Consider the following 20631-nt stretch of genomic DNA (forward strand, 5'->3'; position numbering starts at 1 on the left):
TGTCCCATCTTTCTGTCACTCATAACCAGCCTCACGATTTATGTGTCAAGTTTTACTTTCCAGCTGCAGCTGGTTTGGCTAGGTTACATATCATAATATTCAACTGCTTCTCTAGGTCTTGTGGTAGCTTGGACTACAGCTGGCAATGACAACTTCTGGCTCCAAAAAGCTAAAAGGGTGGCAGCCGAAATGCTAATTTGAGGTTTCGGAATGTAGAGTCCAAAACCAATGGGTGGCGTCATGGTAACGGCATCAGTCTTTAATATACAGTCTGTGGATAAAAGTCACTGGAGTGGATTATTCCATTATTCATTTGTCAAGTCGGTCTTCCTGTTTGTCGGCCTTTGGAATGATGGGATGTTTTCTGAGCTCCCATATAAGTGAAGTCACAGCAATGAGAAAGTGCCAAATACAGAGTTACTTAACATCCAATCAAAATCAGTTTTATTTTACATATATTGCATACGGGCATTGTATGATGTGAGTTCTTGTTATAGCTCCCTTTGTACAAATTTCGTTAGGCAGAAGCAACAGAACGAGAAGAGGAGTAGCATTACATCGCTTCAAAATTCTTGTACTTCCTCATGGCTTGAACGGGCTCAGACTTTTAGCTCTCACACAGTTTTCACTGGATTGATTGTCATAATATCAGTAGGCAGTTCCCTAGAGAGTGAATGCTAAGGCCTTTAAAAAGCTCCGGGCTTTTTAGTTAACTCTATAAAGGGGGTCAGAGGGGTTACCACCAAATCACGATCTAAATATTTAAAGACCTCTGAACGAGTAGGGGTCAGACTACTCTACCAAATGCTCAATAAACCGAGTGTTGCTATAATCTGCCATGTTTAACTCTTCAGTTTTCCTTGACCTAGATTGCTCACTCACACCCTCCAGATGGCCCAAAGTCCTTATGACAGCATCTGTTAAGAGTGCTTGAACAAGAGATAACTTGTGTATGATGAATCAATGATGCTTTCAGAGTTACATCTGTGATACAGAGCTGAAACGATCAGATTTGTGTGGGGGTTTTATGTTGTTGTTGTTTGGGTTTTTTTGTTTGTTTGTTTTTTCATTTTAGTAATTTTCTTAAGAGACATTGGCAAGTATTTAGTTGTTACAGCTCTGGTTTTTAAGCAAACAAAACACTAACTTGACATTTTCTAAACAAAGCACTTAACCAAACATGAGCAGTAGATTAATTAGAGACAGTAAATCATCCTTAGTTGAAGTCCTGTTGCAGTGTCTGCTGTAACAATACTACTTGCAAATGCTGTTACTGCCACACACACCCATCAATTATGCTCAATGTTCGGAGATTATATGAACAATGTGAAAAATATGTTTCTGTACGTGTTGCTTGCAGCCATTCATTTTGAGTGTCCTCAGGTCAGACCAGTTGGCATCGATTTTGTGTGAGCAATGGGGAGGGACACAGTGAAGGCTTTGGATGTCCTCCGCCAGAAATTTTGAACATCAGACTTTATTTCCTGAATTCCGGATTATTACATTCTGATTATGATACATAGGTCTTTCTTTATATAAAGCAAAACAAACAAAGTCAGGCATTAGGTAAGGAAAATGTAATGTTATAGCGCAAAGGATGTAGCAGTGACAAAAAATGCATTGTTCTAAATATGTTGCATTTACTAATGCAACATATTACATGTAATACTGCGTGTCACAGTAATAAAAATATTTCCGGAGTAATTTATTGTAGCACTGTCACTTGTGTGTGTTGTCTTGTTTGTTCCTGTCTGGCCAGTCCTCATCTCCAGCTGATGCTGGTATCCCATCTTTCTCTGGGCATTGTTCCATGGAATTTAGGAAATGCCGGTCAGCCGGCTGCTAGAAATGTGACTGTTAGGAACACTGCCGGGCCTGTTTTCCATTCAGTCAGGTGCAAGTTTTAGCTTTCACACCCTAAGAAAAAACGCACGTGTGTCACCATCAGTTACAGGAACCACGGCCTCTCATTCTTATTTTGCTTGTATACACTAAACCTTAAATTCAAATTCTGTTGCTTCTGAATATGAAGCAATGCTGTGAAATTTTTTTAACTCCAATTGCTTATTTGTACTATGCTTTCATTTCAGAGTGCAATGAGATTTTAAACTAGATGTTTTCACGTAAAAAATGGAAAAACTCGGGTGTTCTAAAACTTTTTGACCAGAAGTGTATGTATGTGTTTTTCTTGCTTCTAATATAACCAGAGCCAAATGTAGAAAAGGCACTGGGAAATATTTACTCAATCCTAAATGATGTGGGGTGATTAGCTAAATCTGATGTGCACATAAGCATAGAGGTAGTGTGCTTAAACTGAAATCAGCTTAGTTTTATTCTTGAGATCATTCTCCTTCTGCTTGTCTAACAGCATAGGTAAACACAGAGGCTAACAGCTAGTCCTCTCCAGCATCAGTGCTCTAGTTCAACAACCAAATCTGCATGAGATTAATATCCTTTTTTTTATCCATGTTTCAATTGAAATATCATCATGCTACATTATGTCTTTGGACTATTTTTCTAAGGGCAATTGTCATCTTATAATGGGGTGACCGTGGCTCAAGGGGTTGGGAAGCGTATATGTAACCGGAAGGTCACCAGTTCGATCCCCAGGCTCTCTGTCCTGGTCGTTGTGTCCTTGGGCAAGACACGGGGTGGCTGTAGCTCAGGTGGCAGAGCAGATCAGCCCCTAATCAGGTCGGTGGTTCGATCCCAGGCTGCCCCCTGGCTGCATGCCAAATATCCTTGGGCAAGATACTAACCCCATGTTTGGTGGTGGTCAGAGGGCGCCCGGTGGCGCCAGTGTCCGGCAGCCTCGCCTCTGTCAGTGCGCCCCAGGGTGGCTGTGGCTACAATGTAGCTTCCATTCCGAGTGTGTGAATGTGTGTGTGAATGGGTGAATGACTGAATGTAGTGCGAAGCGCTTTGGGGTCCTTAGGGACTAGAAAAGCGCTATACAAATGCAGGCCATTACTTTACCCTACCGCTACTGGTGTTGGCCAGATGGGGCCGATGGCGCGATATGGCAGCCTCGCTTCTGTCAGTCTGCCCCAGGGCAGCTGTGGCTACAACGTAGCTTGCCTCCACCAGTGTGTGAATGTGAGAGTGAATGAATAGTGGCATTGTAAAGCGCTTTGGGTGCCTTGAAAAGCGCTATATAAATCCAATCCATTATTATTGAAATTTTATAGTATCTGTCTTGCCGAGTCCTCCTACATGAAAAACCAATCTTGATGTAACTTTGCAGAAGTAAAATTAAATATCTAAATTTCATATACAAATATTTAATAGGAATTCCACAATCGTATAGATTTGTACATCAGCTGAGTATAGAATGAAATGTCAGACTAGAATGGTGACCCCCCCAATATAAGCATACACATGTTTGCTGTTTCCTATCCCTGTGATGACCATTCACTGGACAGTGAGGAAGAGTGGAACTGCGAAACAATTTTGAGGTACAGTTAGGAGGTCATGGGGCAGTTCAGCGTAAGTATCATGTGTTGTGTGTGGGTAAGCAATCATGTATGTATGGAAAGACAAAATGTGTACATGTCTGTTGGGGAACATTGAAAGAACTACGAAGGGATGCATGAGGTGCCAGGATTCAATGGTATTCCAAAAGTTAGAAATCCGATGTCGACCTCACATTTACCAGCAACTGCTTCCTGAAGTTCCACACAGAAAAGTCATTAATGTCTCACACATACACCACACAACAATAAATTCAATCAAATTACAGTCTGTCCGCTGTCAGCCATTTATTTATTCTAAGTATGACACATTTGTCTACAAAGGTAACTAAAAATACTGTTTCCTCTCTGCACCCTTCTGTTCTTTTCTCAGAGGGATCCAGACTACTTGAAGCTATGGCTGGAGATTTTCATCAGCTCCTACGAGCGATGTCTCGATGTAGACTTTGAAAAGACACCTTCAAGGTAAACTGTGGCAAATTGCAATGCTGAGTGCCTGAAGCTTTCTTTCAGTATAACATATATAATGGTCATAAACCGGAATTAGCATTTACACTGAATAACCCATTCTTATTCTTTAACCAAACCACACTGGTTTGGCAGGAGAAAACACTGACAATAACTTGTCTTCTTGATGAGGAATATTTTAATAGGATGGTAATTTACGCTCTTATTTCTAGCATGTGCACCATTATTAGCTAACAATGTTTTCATTTATCAGCAAATTATTTCAAAGTAGATTGCCAACACAATTTGTGTTGTTCCCTTTTGGTACGTGCACTACTAACGAAGCCTCAAGTTTGGTATTTTGGTTGCTGCTATGTTTTGGTTTGGGTTTTATTTAAATTGTATTCAAACGAGATGTTAATATGCTAAAATACTTAATAATACACCAGTGCCATCTAATCAGTTGTAAGGAGCGGGTTCAGAGCTACCTCCTCTTGTATGTCATCCACATCATGACCACACACCGTGGAGCTTTCCACAGTGCAGCCTGAAATAGCATGGCCACAACAGATGCTTTTGTGCAGAGTGGTTTAATTTTGTTGCAGGTGATCATCTGCATCAAAAGCACCATGCCGACACAAATCAGTTAAGTGAGAGACACCCACTCATCATTGGAGAGCGTGTATCTAGGATTTTAGAGCAGCTTGGTTAACACTGTGGCTGTGCTGTTCTGCCACTTGTGATCACATGAACCTCAGATGAAGCCTTATGAAGTCAGTCACATTTTATGAGCAAGGCAGAGCCACAGGATTGGGTGGAGTAGGATGGCAGAATATGGGTGTTTCAGTCTAATTGGCTAAGGTTTTTATCTGCCAGCCTGTTATTTGCTTTTTTCGTCCTTTGAATGATGTCATGTTCTTCTTCCTCCTTGCATCTTTGTCCTCTCTTCCCTCCATTTGTGTTCTCCCCCATCCTCTTCATCTCATTCCCTTCCTCTGCAGCTGTCACATCTGCTTCCCTACCATGGGATTCTCTCTCACATATATGAACAGAGTGCAGCAGTCATGCAATTTTTTTCTCTAGTAATGAATGCCTGAATGCACCAGGCATGTGTACGACGCGGTGAGAGCAGATGGTGCTTTGATAATCTGCTGATCCTGGTACACAAACATGGAGTCGACATTCCTTTTCATCCAGCTATGTGCTTGCGATGCTTCTGTGTCTACAGACCAGAAGAGGTTCCCCCGGTGTTGACGCTCCTCCCAGACAACATCCTGCAGGTTTTGCGCCACCAATTACTGCAGTGTGTCCAAAAAGCCTCTGACGGCCTGGAGCCCGAGCAGCAAAACCTAGCACTGCTGCTGCTCAAATTCCTCATCATCATCTGCAGGTCAGGATGTTAAACATACACATGCTGTAAAGTTGCTGAGATGAAATTTCACTCTAATGAAGTAGGTGTTCCAAAGTAAGTGATGGAGAAGTTAACAGTTGACTTGTCTTGTGTGTTTGTGTGTCCATGATTCGATGTTTACGAAAGGAACCTATCCAATGTGGAGGAGATTGGTACTTGCTCCTACATCAATCACATCATCACCATGACAACACTTTATATTCAGCAGGTCTGACTCCTCCCTTTTTCTTTTGCACATATTTCTGTGTCCTGTGGTCTTGAAGAATGTATTATTTTAGAGTGGAAAAATAAGCTCAATGTTTAGAAGTTCAAATCTAATATGCATGCTTTTTGATATTAATTTAGCAGAAGATGAACCCATCTCCAAAATGTCATAGACTTAAAGATGAAACCTTCCTTAACACAATTTAAGATTATTTCATTTATTTACCTTGAAACTGTTTTATACTGAAAAAGGAAAGGAAAGGAAGGACAATGCAAAAAATGTGAGCTCTGTTTTGTTTGACCAACGTTTGAGACATTGGTGAGCTGATGTGATGTCCACCATTTGAAAAATGTCCACCATTTTTCAAACGGTGGACATTTTTTTTATTTAATTTGCTTTATTTTTTTGTCTTTGCAGTCATTGTTCTAGTAGTTCTAGAGAAAGATACAGTGCACAATCTTCTCCTTGTCTTATTATTTATTATATAGATAATGATTGTTAAGACAGCATGTCTGCTTGATCGCTGAAGTTGAACATTTTATCACAGCAAGGCTGCAGTCATTTTCATCACTTTGTAGTTTCAATTAAGTGAGATTTAAAACATCAAGAAAATTACTTTCTAACTTGGAGAACTACTTGTAGAATTAATGGAAAACCTTTAAAGATGATTTAGCAAATTAGGGGATCGGTGCTCTGCTCTACTGTGCAGTGACAAGTTTGCAAATATGACCTTTATGGAAACGTTTCCCTGCATTCTCACTAGAGATGGCACGATACCACTTTTTCATGTCCGATACGATATCATAAATTTGGATATCTACCGATATGAATCCGATATAGTGTATTTTTTAATTAATAAAACTGTTTTTTTTTTAAATATCTTGCTGCATTGTGTATAAGTTCATAGCCAAGTTTTAAAAAAACCCCAAAAAACCACTAAAGCTATTCTGTTATACCTATATTCAAAAAGTACACTGCACCCAAGATGTTTCATAGTTCAGCAACACTCATCAAGCTAATAACCTTACACCTGCACCATCCTCCCTATTCTGGTATTTTAAAGAGTACTTAGCAGAAATATTAAACAACCTAACTAATAGGGTTGCCAACTCCCAGCAAAAAAATAAATAAAAAAACAAGGGAACCACCCCCCACCCTCCGCCTCATGATGCTTAATCAACGTAATCAACTTTAATTTAACCCCCTAAGACCCGAACTCTTCCACGGCATGCATTTTTAATTTCTCTTTGATATTTGGGCTGATTGGGACCTGATGAATGTAAAAACAAAGAATTACCAGATTTTTTTTTTTTTACCTAATTTTTGTTTCTAAGAAAAATGAGAGCCACATATGAGGATATTCATTTAAAATTTTGATAGAACAGTAGCAGTATAATGTCCTCGTAAGTGGATATCAGGCCCTTGTAGAGCAAAATTGAGTATTTTGGTCTAAATAACCCAAAATGTGATGTCCACATATGTGGACGCCAGGTCCTAGGAGGTTAATGCACGTGTTTAAAAAAAAAAATGCACAGAAATCAATTATTTTTCTACAATAATTAAATAGATTCAACATCTTTCTTCAACAGAATTGCAGACTGCACTGATTGTATCTTCCCAAAAGTACTATAGCTTACTAGGGTATATTAGACTTAATAGTTACTATATACAATAATGGACTTATATACATTTTACATCAGATTAAAACTTTGGATTTAAGATTCAGATAATTATTTATTAAAAGCTGGACATTTTAAATGAGAATAAGAAAGAAAAGTATTTCTTTGTACCCCCCTTTTCCCTGTTAATGCCCTATCGGCCCACCTGGCAAAACTTTGCTGCACAGTTACCAGCCTTGCGTAGAAAAGGATCCTGGTGTAGAATAATAATATTAAATAAATTCTAACAGCTTATCAAGCTTAAACGTGCTGCTGTTGTTTAGCCGCTGGTTTCCTCTTTCTGGTGCAAAGTGGGCGATAAACAAACAAGAGAGACGGGAGTCGCGACAGAAAAGCCGATCAGCTGATCATTAATCAGTTTCATGACTGAAGTAGTGACAGGAGAGGGAGGGATAGAGAAGAGGCAGTCGCTCCATATATCGGTTGTTAAGCTTAATGTGGGACAAACATTCGGAGATGAACTTACACACTTGCTTTACTCCTGTCTGGGATAACTTTCTCGGAGATGAAATGCCGGGTTGGTAGCGAGGCTACAAATGCTCAACCAGACCGCCAACAGGTCTCGCACGCCACAGCCGCTCTATCACGTGACGTATACTGCTCCGATGTACTAAGGTTATGAGCTGAGTTACGCCATGTCGCAAGTTTTCTGAGGTGCTTTTGTGATATTTAATGGATCGGATTACATTTTTTATTTCTCTCCGATATCCGATCCAGTAATTTAGGTCAGTAATAATAATAATAATGGATTGCTCGAGCTTTTCGAGACCCTCACATTCACACACTGGTGGAGGCAAGCTACAGTTGTAGACTGACTGACAGAAGTGAGGCTGCCATATCTCACCTCTGGCCATCACCAGTAGGCGGCAGGTGAAGTGTCTTGCCCAAGGACACAACGACCAAGACAGACAGAGCTGGGGATCGAACTGGCAACTTTCCGTTTACAAGATGAGCTTCCCAACCCCCTGAACCACGGATACGTAATATCGGATCGATCCATCTCTAATTCTTACCCCCCCAAAAAATCACCGTCAACATAGCCTGATGCATCTCACCAGCAAATCTTTTAGACTGATGGAAAAAAACTGCTTTGGTATGTTGGGGGTAGGGGAGGAGACCTTTATTTCAATGAAAAGAACAACTCTCAAATGCTTGAGCACAGTGGAGGATGGATTATGGTTTTGGTTTATGTTGTAACTGGGGTAGGTGGAAAAGATTTCAGTATTGAATGAAAGAATGGATTCAGTTAAAGGTGACCAACTGCTGTAATATCCACCTCTGTACTTTCATTCTTCGACTAAAAAGAGCAGCTGTGCATGATTCGCTGTTCAAAAAGAAGCCTGACCTTTTGGTCTTCCCATTTATGCAAACTGAACATCCTCAAAGACCTTTACCAAAAAACCCAAACAAAAAAACACACAAACATTCTGCAAGAGTGGGTCACAATCCTCCAACCATGCAATGAGATTCTCTCCTTGTTACTTTAAAAAAGCATTTTTTTCCCCTTCTTTTTCCCTGTTTGAATTTGTAAAAGATGAAAAAAAAATTCTTAAAACAGAAATAACTGAGTAGAAATAACTAATAGCTTTTACTTGGCTACCTACTCCCAGTAACAGAAATTTGGGTTAACTATTACACACAGCTGACTGTATTGATTAAACAGAGAAAGTCTCACTGAGACTGAATAGTATGTGCAGTATGTAATGTGGCTGTTTCTATTACAGCTGAAGAGTAAGACCAAAGAGAAGGAGATGGCGGACCAGAGTCAGGCGGAGGAGTTTGTCCGTCATGCACTGGCATTCTGCGAGAGCCTCTACGATCCATACCACAACTGGAGGCATCGAACGTGCGGGTAACGACATCTAGCTTTACTGACAATCACACCTGAGGGGAACGCGGTCCGCTTCAGAGTAACAGACTGTTTTTATTTGGCTAAAAGGAGTTAAAATAATTATTGACAGTGAAATTTAACACCCCGTGTTTAGCAGCTATGTGCTAGCAAGCTGCTGCACTTTGGATTTTTGACTTTGTGGCAAATGCTCACTGCACATGTAGGTGTGCCTAGTCTCACAGTCTGTTTCCCCATTCTTGTGGCTGATAACACCTCATATCTTATTACTGGTAGTCATTTTTTTCCATTATCAGTCATCAGACTGTTGGTAAAACATCCTAACACACATTGGTTGTCTTTTATTTAATTTTTTTCATCAGATTTGTGTTCCTTGCACAAGTGAACATTGCTAGAACAATAAATATAATTTCTTTTCTGGGTTTGCAAAGCTAGGACTGGAAACTCTTTAAAGCTAAAGACTAAACTTTATGTTGAAACAAACTATTTTGCTTTACATAAAACTGCTTTAGATTATTTTTCTTATTTTCAAAAGTCAGACTGCAGTTTGATTTAGTTTTCACTCCTAGAACTGCAAAGGGGATGAGGGTTAGTTTGTCCCCCATCCTGCAACACCAACAGCAGAAATGGCAAAGAAGTCATTTCCTGAAGGCGTTATTTACAAAATATGCAATGATGGGATTTTATTTTAAAATTTACCTTTTAATATCGGATAATACATACAAACCTACTGAAGGTGCTCTCTTGATAGCTTACGAAGAAGCTTACTCCTCATTGGTCTGTTTCCTCCTAGGTGTGTCATTCAGATAATAATTTATATAAAACTGTGGCTCTGTAGTTGCATGGTAATGCAGCAAGGAAGGTTAACTTTGCCTTGATTAGGTAATCTGCTCAGTTCGGGTCCATCATCCCCCAACCAGCCATGACAGATGGCTGCCCTGCCGCTGAGTCTGGTTCTGCTGGAGGTTTCTTCTGTCAAAAGGGAGTTTTTTTCTTCCCACTTTTGCCGAATGCTTGCTCAAAGCAGGTGGTTTGATTGTTGGGGTTTTCTCTGTGTTATAGTCGGGTCTTTACTAGGGCTGGATATCGTCACTGATTTCTAGAATCGATTCGATTCGATTTAAATTGGGAAATTTTGCCTCAGATAGTCAGAAATATTATAATTCTGATCACTTATCAGTCCATATCTATATTTTTATATCTATAAAAAGAAAGCTGACATTTGTGAGACTTTATCAAAGGTGTAAACATCACAGCAGATACCTTTGTGTCAAAGTAAATAAGGATAAAACACAGAAAAACATGGAGGCGGTTTTCCTGGTCTGGGTTTTTATAGCAGATGACCTTAAAAATGTTGTGCAGTAGATCAAAAACGAAGTGAAGCAGAGCAAAGTTACAGAGGTTTGATTAGAGACACAGCAGAGCATTTTGCAATTTTGCACAATTTTAAAAAGTTTAAATTTGTTCAGTATTGAACAGCAGAAATGAGTCTTTCTTGTCGGAAGTAAAAAGAAAAGAACAAAAAAACAAACAGCGGCCGACACCGTAGACTGTGGGTAATAAGTAGGGGTGGGTTTTGATTATTGATTTGAGAGAGAGAGAGAGCTCTACATGAAGTGTGATTTTATCGTGGTGGAAGCAAAACAGCAAAAGTCAGAGGAAATTCGTGACGATGTTTATGTGAAGCGAAATGTGAAGCGTAGTTTGGATCGTCTTTGGCTGCTGGTTCAGTCAATATTGTTTGGAGAGAGATAAAACCTGCAGCTTCAGAATCTAGCACAAAAAGGACTAAACACAAAGCGCCCGCCGACGCTTCAAATCAGTGATCTGTCGGCTTTCAGCCCCGACAGCGTGTCTGTGTCCACGTACGTGCCGTCGGGTGAGAAAGGCGACATCTCACTGATTCGGATGTGTTGGGTCCACGTTTTTGTGCAGAAGCCTTGTACCTGCTCTCATTTACTGTTTTGTGGTTGTAGAAATTCTGGTGTTTCGGGCAAAATAAATTTATATTTAAAAATCGATTCAGGATTTTAATGAATCGATATCATGTTCAGAATCGATTTTAATCGATAATTAAAACCCACCCCTAGTCTTTACCCTACAATGTAAAGCACCCTGACGAGACTGCTGTTGTGTTTTTTGGCACTATATAAATAAAATTGAGTTGTACTGAAAATGAACAGGAACTGTTCCTCAGTGTGCTGTGTTTGTTCCTTCCAGGGAGCAGCAGATGGGTACGGTAGAGAGGAGCAGGCAGAAGTACAAAGCAGCTCCCCTCACTGTTGAATTTGTTCCTTTCTTTTACCGTAAGTGTCTTGCTTTTCACTCAGGCCCTCACTCCCACTCCCTTCAATGTACCAGAGTGTTTTTTAGAGGTATATGAATCAAATGTGCAGAACTTTCAGCTGCTCTGAACTTTACAGTGTGCCACTGTGTGCACTTATTTTTAAATGTGTATATGGTCCTTCTTCAGAGTCCTCTTCAAGTAAGGATGTAGAAGCAGTTCTCAGTACATCCCACTACTGTTCTGATTACAGACCATAAGCTCTGCTCTCCTCTGTCCTCCCCTATCATCTCTTCTAAGAGCTCCCACGCCATCACTCTCTCCCACCGCCTCCCCCTCTTTCCTCTCTGGGTCCTGGTGAATCCGTTCTTTGTGCATTTTTTTCTGTTTACCATTCGTGGAGATGAGCAGATAGTGAATAGTATCTGTCAAGCCACTTCAGCGCTGCTGGGGGCCATTTTAAACAAATACTCCTTTCTGTCCTGTGTCAAATGTGTGGCTGCTGTGGTTTATCACAAAAGATAACACCCAAGGCGCAACCAGACTTCTTTTCCTGCTTGTGTGCTTTGGGTTGTGGGCAAGCAGCAAGTCTGTGAGAGTACTGTTCCTTTCATTAAGCATGTTTGTATATTATGTCTAAATTTGTAGGATTGTAATTAGTGTTATTCAGGGAACTAAATTGAATTGTTTTGAAATGTATGGGATGAAGGAAGTAGACATCACGGAGCCCAAATGTCGGATTTCTTTTCCCCAGCTGGATGTGTTGACAGATGAGTTAATGGGTGACTGGGACCGCTGTAAAACTAAAATTACTACCGTGTGTGTGTGTGTGTGTGTGTGTGTGTGTGTGTGTGTGTGTGTGTGTGTGTGTGTGTGTGTGATAGTTAAGGTCCTATCTTATTTGCTTTGCCGATTTCGTCGACCCTCCTTTCATAAAAAATATGAGAATTTGCTGTTTCTGCATCTGAATTCATGCAGTGTTTACTTGAGAGGTGGAAGTTGAGGAAAGCCACACTTGTGTATTTACATGTTTGCCCTCCTTACAGAGTGCTTCCAGGAGAGCGAGCATCTAAAGGAGAGTCTGAAATGTTGCCTGCTACACCTGTTTGGAGCAGTAGTTGCTGGAGATCAGGTAAGCTTCAGCTTAAATGAGCTGGGCTTGCTGGCCATAGATGTGGTGATAGAGTGCTTTGAGATGGCATTCATCATTATTATTAGTAGTAGTAGTACTAAGTAGAACTGCTTCTTGTTAACTGTCTCAGACTATGTTGTGGATATGAAGGAGTGACTTTTGGTTTATGGTTTCTTTTATTTCTCTGCTTTATCTGATTGGTTGATCACCAGCAAAGGAATACAGCATTGATGTTTAAATGAGCACTCTTCATCTTGAATGCAGTGCATGAGTTGCTATTGTATTCTTTATTTTTCAGTGGTATTGTTGTTTATCTTGCCGCTTTCCCACACTCTAGGACGGCGCTTTCAATTCTCTCTGATCTCAAGTGACTTGCTTTGACTAACTCACATTGTTTCCCTCCCTCCACCACTGCAACCCCGGCAGAGGAACGCTCTCCTTGCAATTTCTCCAGCCACCATGGAAGTGTTGATGCGGGTCCTGGCTGACTGCTCCATGGGTAGCTGCTCCTCAGAGGAAGGCGAGGACTGGGATAGTGAGGCCCCGGACCGTAAAGCACTGCTGACATTGGGCTGCCTGCGGGAGGTGGTCCAGCGGCTCCTGGCCTCCAGCTCAGACCAGCGGCAGGTGGAAATTGCCTCAGTGCTGGAAAACTACTTTAAGCTGCTCAACTCGGACCCAGCAGCTGTCGTGGCTGCCCAGCAGCAGCAGCAGCAAGCCAAGGGCCGAGTGCCAACACTGGGTCGACACTGGGAGAGCAGATTTGTGGCCCTGCAAGTAAACATGCTAGGTATGATCTTAATCCACAAAAGTGTGTCTTTCATCATTTTAAAGACATTTTAAATTAGTTACCAGCTGCTACATTTTGTTTAAAGATAATTTTCAAAGATGGAAGCCGAGCTAATCTAACAGTGTTTACATTCTGTTGTCATTCATCTCTCTACTCCTTTTTTATTTGTCTCACTGTGCTTCTCTTCGTCTTTGCCCCTCTGTGTTGATTTCTCCTGCCTTTCAGACACTATCAGGGACATGTTCCTGTGTTCAGACAGGCCAGTACTACAAGCCATCTTCCTCAACAGTAACTGTTTTGAGCATCTCACACGACTGCTCCAGAACAGCAAGGTAAAAGCACAGCTCTTTTTTTTTTCTGTTTCTTTTTTTTTTGTCTATTTATAACCCGTAGATTCAGCTGGCATTGAGAACTGTGCAGGATCTTTGTTGTTCTTGTTAGTATCTTGTATCTGATACCCCAGCCTCCTAAGGCTGTTTGTGTTTACACACTGATAAGGAGGCCGCACTGTGATGCAATGCTTGTATTGTATCTTGTCGTTTTTCATTGTATTTGTTATTAAAAAAAGAGAGAGAGAGAGAGAGAGAGCAGGAAGCCAAACACGTGGAGCTGTGAGAAGTGGGGTGATATTCAGAGAAAAACGATCATTTGCAAATTTGCAAGTCAAAAAAATACTAAGACTTTTTTTTTATGTTAAGGAATTAAATCTTCAGCTTCTAAGACTGAATCTACCTCATCATACCCCAGATACTGTTGCTAAACAGGGACGTGCAAGCTCATGCATAATCATGCACACCTTGCATGAATATGCATGAGGCCTCGGATGGAGCCTTTTTATGCGGAGTTTGCATGTTCTCTCCACGTCCTCCGCCTTCCTCCCACAGTCCATAGATGTGCATTGGATTAGATTAATAATGTTAACCCCCGAACCTGAATTCGATAAGCAGAAGAAGATGGATGAATATTTAAACACAGTATATATGATGTAAACAGCAATATGCTTGCATTTGCTGTAGTACGTGATGCAGAGCAGCTATCATCCCCACCAAATAAGAATGTTGTTGCCCTCTAAATGGGCTCATCACACAGCCGTGTCTCTTTAAAGTCTGGAGGTTTCTGATAATTTGGGGTTTCCAGGCTGGAGTTGGGTGTTTCCTTATTACTAAATTTGTTCCAAAGTTACTTGATTAGGTTCTACAATTCAAGTACATGACGAGCATCAGCAAACTGTCCTGCATCTCAGATATTATTCAGGATTTTACTTGTAAATATGTGACTTTTCCCTCTGAATACTACACCCATACCTGGGACCACAGTTGCACTAGATGGTATCATATGGAATCACATTAATGTGTAATTATTTTTCAGATTATTGATTCACTTGAGTAGCATATGAGTTGATGGAAAAAAATGGAATTTTTTTTTTTAATATGGAGTTGAAGTTCACATCTTAGAAATCGGTTTTATTATTACATCTCCGGTCAGTTTGCTGCAGGTGACACATTTGAAGTTGAATACAGTTTTGTCCAGGTCTCGTCAATCCTGTTTGTCATGTTTAGTATTTCACTTTCAGTGTGAGAAAGAGCATTTTGCCCTCCTTGCATGTTTACCTCTGCACAGCGCAGCTGGATCACCAAACAACGCGTCCACACGGTGGCATTGCTATTAACCTAGCACCCTCTCCTCCACTTATAACATCTTTCCTCCTCCCCTGCACTGTCCTCTGTCTCTCCCTTGTCTCTTTCTATCAGCCTCCCCACATGCTATGTTGACATGTTGCCTGTTGTGTCTATCAGCTGGTTAATGCTAGGTGCACGGCGGCAGACAAGGACCAGAAAGATATAACCAACAACAGGTTACTGACAGGCGAGAGGGACACTCAGGTACCGCCGAGAAAAGCCCCACATTATCTCACCCCCTCCACATCATTCATCTGCCCTGCCCTTATTCTCATCTGCTACTGCTGCCAAATCCCTCCACTTTCATCTCACCAGAATCATGAGGCCGCTCCACAGCAAGACCCTCATACTGCCTTACCTTTCTTTATTATTATTATTATTATTATTATTATTATTATTATTATTACTATTATTATTAGTATTACTCTTATTACGATTTTACTTAGATTGTGAATTAATAGCACAATAGAGAACACGTCGATGTTTTCCTACTGCTGGTCCCAAGCCTGAATAAAAGGGCAGGGTTGTGTCAGGAATGACATCTGCCATAAAGTCTTTGCCAAATCAAACATGCAGATCATCAGGAATGAAATTTCCATACCAGACTGGTCATGGTCTGATTGCCAATAAAGTGCCATTGGAAACTTTGCTATTGTTGGCTGAAGCCAACATGACAGAGGAAAGAGGACAAGGAGACTTTGTGGTGCAAAGTTTAAGAAAGGTAGATGTTAGCACAGAAAAAGTGGGAAAGTAAGGGAGATGAAGTAAGTAGTACTGAGGCGGGACACTTAGGAAGGAGAAAAAGACTTGTATCAATTGACTGGGCAGAGAGATTGAACTAGAAAGGATGTGCAGCAGGTTAGGGTGATTTAAGATAGAGATGGAGAGTATGTTGAGAAGATGGAAGGAGTACTTTAACAGGCAGATGAATAAAGAAAATGAGAATGAGGAGGACTGATGGAGGTAAGTTAGTGAATCAAAAGGTACAGAGGATTGGTAAAGAGGAAGTGAGGACAGCTGTGACAAGGATGAAGCTGGTCCAGATGACATACCTGTGGAGGTATAGAGCAGTGGTCCCCAACCTTTTTTGCACCACGGACCGGTTTATGCCCGACAATATTTTCATGGACCGGCCTTTAAGGTGTCGCGGATAAATACAACAAAATAAAACTAGTACCGGTACCGAAAAAAAGAAGATTTATTCATACACACATGAAAACACCAAGGAAAACCGAGTAAACGATAAAAACAATAACAAAATGACACTGAAAACCGATAAAAACCCTGAAAACTATACACTTCACACAGCCTCAACTCTCATGGCCCGGTACCAAACGACTCACGGACCGGTACCGGTCCGAGGCCCGGGGACCGCTGGTATAGAGATGTCCAGGAGATTTTTTTAACACTTTCAGTCAGACAAGATTTGAGGAATGGAGAAAACATGTACCGGCAGCAGTTTTTAAGAACAAGGGTGATGACGGGTGATGTAGTAACCACAGAGGGATAAAGCTGATAAGTCAAACAATGGGAAACAGTTGTTGAAATTAGGTTAAGAGCAGAAGTGACGATCAGCAAGCAGCAGTGTGGCTTCATGCCGAGAGAGCACTACATATACAATGTTTTAGAGGGTTGATACAGGAAGTCAAAAAAGAGGTCCACTGTGTATTTGTGGATCTAGAGAAAAGATATTATTTGGTGCCAGAGTATGATGAGAGGATGCTGGGGACAGTGTGAGATGGAGGCAGATGATTCACTGTGGCGAACCCTAAAAGGAGCAACCAAAAGATGATTAACAGAGAATCCTCTTGCTGTCAGGGTGCTGATCATTCTTTGTGACTGCAAATGCAGCTAATGCATCATCAGGCGATAGTTCATAGATTCAGAAAATGTTTTCCTACCTTTGCTCTGCACAGGGACTGTTCACCAGCAAACCAGATCCTGCTCAAATGTGATTGGTCAATAGAACTAAAACCACAAGCAGACTACAAACCCAAACCAAAATGCTTCTGGTACCTAAAATCTTTTCTCTTGCCTACAGAATCTTTTTACACAGATATAAAGGTACATTCCCATTAATCATTCCCATAATTAATTTGAAAGGTTCATAAATGTTAGGCTCGATCAGGATCCGTAATTTGTGCCGATAATGCACCAAAAAGATGTCTCGCCAAACAATAAAGAAAAACAGCTTCCAGCATGAACAGAAAGTAACATGTAGCAGCAGGTAAGTTAACCTATCTCACCTACAGAGATGAAAGATTTGGTCTACTTTAGTGAGTCAACAAATACCAGCTGAACAGTGAAAAGTAAAACTTTACTAAGTTCACTAAGTTTTAATATTTCCTGCTCCTTCTTTTACTTCAGCTGTCAGTCAGCGCTCTTCACACAGAATGGAAAGGGGAAAAAAGCAGACGTTCGCTCAATTTAGAGCACAAATATTAATGCGATGAAGTGGGGAGACAAAAACTGATGTTTTAAAACTTCAACTGAGCTAAGGTGATAAACAACCACTCAACAATGTGATTTTTGTGGCCTTGCTGTGGAGTGACTTCAATGCCTCGTGTGTTAAAGCAATTTCCTCCCTCCCCTGAGCACCTCTTCACTCCTATTCCCACCTTCTCATGCATTGTCCTGGTTTTCTTTGGTATACTAAGGGCTCCACTGGAATGCTATCACAATGGCCTGGTGTGTGTTCTCACAGAGTTCAGTGGTTTGAGGTAATCTGGACTCTGTGACGATGATCTAAGTGTTTTGTTTTTGCCACAGTCCCTCTCCAGCTGCTCCGAGACTCTGCAGAGCATTCTCATGTCAATCAAATAATGGGTTTAGTGACCCAGAATGTGTCGGGCATGAGCAGGACAAAGCTGGATGGAGATGGATCTGTGTTAAATGTGTCATGGTTTGGCTTGTGTTTTATGGGTTGCATGCTTTGTTTTAAATGTGTGTGCCACTGTGGAAAGAAAAACAGTGAGGTACTTCTTTGTGGTTGACTGTCTGTGTGGAAGTGGGTGTTTCTTTTTGTTTTAAACTAAACCTTGATGTCCCGATGCTATTAAAAGGATTGCTTTTTACCTGGAGCAGAAGAACAAGTCTTACCTTCACTATAACATCTGCAGTACAAGCCTTGATGCCAGCTCCTACTGCAGGGTTCTAACCATCATCAGTGATTTTTACTCACTTTTTACACAAACAAAATGAATCAGACTCCAAGGCATCAACTAAAGTTTACTTCTTATCTTTTTTTATAGTGATGCATGTTGTTTTTAGGCCCTGAAAGAAGTTGGTCTTCAGTGTTGCAATAATCTGTCAGTACCAACTTTTCCTACTAAAAGAACAACTTTTTAGCAACGGGGACAGACTAGTTTTTTTTCTTTCAGGTGTTTCAAGGGCGGTTGGACTCCCTTGCCGTAGCAACCATCAAAGCCCTAACAACAGTGATGCACAAATCGCCAGCTGCAAAGGTAAAACTATTGGTAGTCTGTTACTTTTAATTTTGCAATTTTAGATTTTTAGAGATTGCTAGCGACTGTGGGCTAAAAGAGCTTAAATAGCACACCTTGTATATGAGAGCCTGCTAAACAACCATTTGGCTATCAGCGGAGTCAGCAGGGTTTGACTTGGTGGCCTCCTAATATATCCTGGGAAGACTGAGTGACTGGAGACACTTATATCTTTGTCGGTGTGCTGTTCTATGCCACACAGATGAAAGAACAATTGATATTGTTTCATTAAAGAGACTTTCATTTAATGCTAAGTGAATAAAACTTGTAACGTCCTGAAACGTTTCTGAAACATTACAAAGACGTTTAGTTGGAGTCAAATTGTTACAAAATTCCTTGTGGCTCTCTTGATTTGTACAGGAGGTTTTTAAGGAGAGGATCGGGTACAATCACTTGTACGAAGTACTTATCTCCCTCGGGCAGCCATCTCGACACCTCCTCAAAGAGCTGATGAATATGGTGAGACAAACACTGAAGACTTTTATTGTCTGACTTTCAAATTTCTATAATTGTCTGAATAATCCAAAGTGTTTAATGGCTGTATTTCCTAAATCGTTAATGGTTGGTGACTAGAGTTCTGTGTGCGTGTGTGTGTGTGTGTGTGCGTGTGCGTGTGTGTATCCAGGCAGTGGAGGGTGAGCACACCTCAGTGGGCCTCCTGGGCATCAGTAATGTGGAGCCTTTGCTGCTGCTGGTCCAGTGGCTCCCAGAGCTGGACTCCTCAGAACTGCAGCTCTTCACAGCCGATTGGCTCCGCCGCCTTAGTTGCCTCAACCGCCAGACCCGTGCTACCTGTGTCAACGCCGCCATGGTCATGCGCGCACTAGCTGCCTTGGAGCGCCACGAGCGACTACACAGAGCTTGTGCTGAAAGCCTTTTGGGGCTAGTAGGCTCACTTGGGTGCCAGTCTTTGAGTGCCAGGGAACTGTTGGAGTTCTTGCGTCTCCTTCGGCTTCCAGAGTCCAGCCAAGCACATCCATACGTAGGTCCTGCTCTGAAAGCCCTCCTCGTCATGGTGCGCAAGCAAGGCTTGGAAAGTGCCATGCAGTACTTTGACTTGTCGCCCAGCATGGCTGGCATCGTAGTTCCAACAGTGCACCGCTGGCCAGGGTCTGCCTTTAGCTTCCTCGCCTGGTTGTCACTGGACCAGGACCAGCTGGGCCCATCCAGCAAAGACAAGAGAAAACAGCTGTACAGGTCAGAAGAAAAGACATAAATATAGGCAGGAATAACTGGGAACACATTTCATATTTAAATCAGTGTTGAAGGATGTTTATCATCTTAAATTTTACATATAATGTTAACCTTTGTAAATCAAAGGCTTTTGACAATGGTAGGCAGTAATCTGGTAAAAACCTATCTGTAATCTGTAATTCTATAATTAGCACTCAATCTTTCAAAGCATATTGGATTATTCTGCATTAAATAGTTAAAATAAACAAAGCTGCATTGAGAAGGGAAACGCTGTTTTTACCAGGAAAAAAGGGAATCCAGTCCCTTCGTACCTGAAGTAGTAACCTCAGTGTAACCAGTGTAACCTATAACAACAATTTCAGTAAAAAGCTATGCATGTTAAACACTCAAAATATTTCAAATGGTTTTCTTTGATTCTCTACAGCTTTTTTACTCCAGGAGGAACAGGTTTTGAGGCCTTTATCAGCTCAGCAGGTGTGCTGGTTGTTGCCGTATGCACAAAGAAGGAGTATGTCACAGTCATGCTGCCTGATTACTGCTTCTGTGACTCTCTCTGGGTGAGTCAGATTTAATGATGTCATTTCTTTGCTGAAAGGGTAGTACCACTGAAAAATGCGTCTCCAGAGCACATGAATACATCAGTATTTATCAGAGATGAATCAGAAAGATGTGTAACACCCTTGACTGTTCCTTGAGTTAATAAATCCAGCTACACAAAGATTATATGTGTAGAGTATTTATTTAGATGAATACTTCATTTGGACCTCTTGTGGAGTTGTAGTTTAGGAAGTTGACGTCTAATGGAGGTGTTTGAATTTCTGTCCACAGCACAGCATCGGTGTGGTGCATGTGCCTGGAAAGAGGCCATTTGGACAGAGTCTAGTCTACATTTATGTGGACGGACAGCAGAAACTTTCTGCCCCCCTCAAGTACCCGACCATGACAGAGGTGAGACCTGAACCTCCATGATTATTATTATTATTATGGA

General features: G+C 41.2%; 1 protein-coding gene across 2 annotated transcripts in view; it reads left to right on the forward strand.

The window, feature by feature from the left end:
- nbeal1 (neurobeachin-like 1) overlaps window positions 1-20631 on the forward strand; it is a 61635-nt gene that overhangs the window by 16505 nt on the left and 24499 nt on the right. Inside the window, exons 2-15 of one of the 2 annotated variants that reach the window (XM_014337308.2) lie at window positions 3844-3935; window positions 5146-5307; window positions 5455-5536; window positions 8937-9064; window positions 11282-11367; window positions 12392-12477; window positions 12904-13267; window positions 13493-13599; window positions 15064-15150; window positions 18327-18410; window positions 18810-18908; window positions 19075-19646; window positions 20068-20200; window positions 20472-20591. In XM_014337308.2, coding sequence (XP_014192794.1) covers window positions 3844-3935; window positions 5146-5307; window positions 5455-5536; window positions 8937-9064; window positions 11282-11367; window positions 12392-12477; window positions 12904-13267; window positions 13493-13599; window positions 15064-15150; window positions 18327-18410; window positions 18810-18908; window positions 19075-19646; window positions 20068-20200; window positions 20472-20591 — 2202 coding nt within the window. The remainder of the gene's footprint in view (window positions 1-3843; window positions 3936-5145; window positions 5308-5454; window positions 5537-8936; window positions 9065-11281; window positions 11368-12391; window positions 12478-12903; window positions 13268-13492; window positions 13600-15063; window positions 15151-18326; window positions 18411-18809; window positions 18909-19074; window positions 19647-20067; window positions 20201-20471; window positions 20592-20631) is intronic. The other variant, XM_014337309.2, reaches the window with a different exon arrangement.

The sequence above is a fragment of the Haplochromis burtoni genome, unplaced genomic scaffold (genome assembly GCF_018398535.1).
Source record: "Haplochromis burtoni strain Fernald_Lab_line unplaced genomic scaffold, NCSU_Asbu1 Contig_139, whole genome shotgun sequence".
NCBI lineage: Eukaryota > Metazoa > Chordata > Actinopteri > Cichliformes > Cichlidae > Haplochromis > Haplochromis burtoni.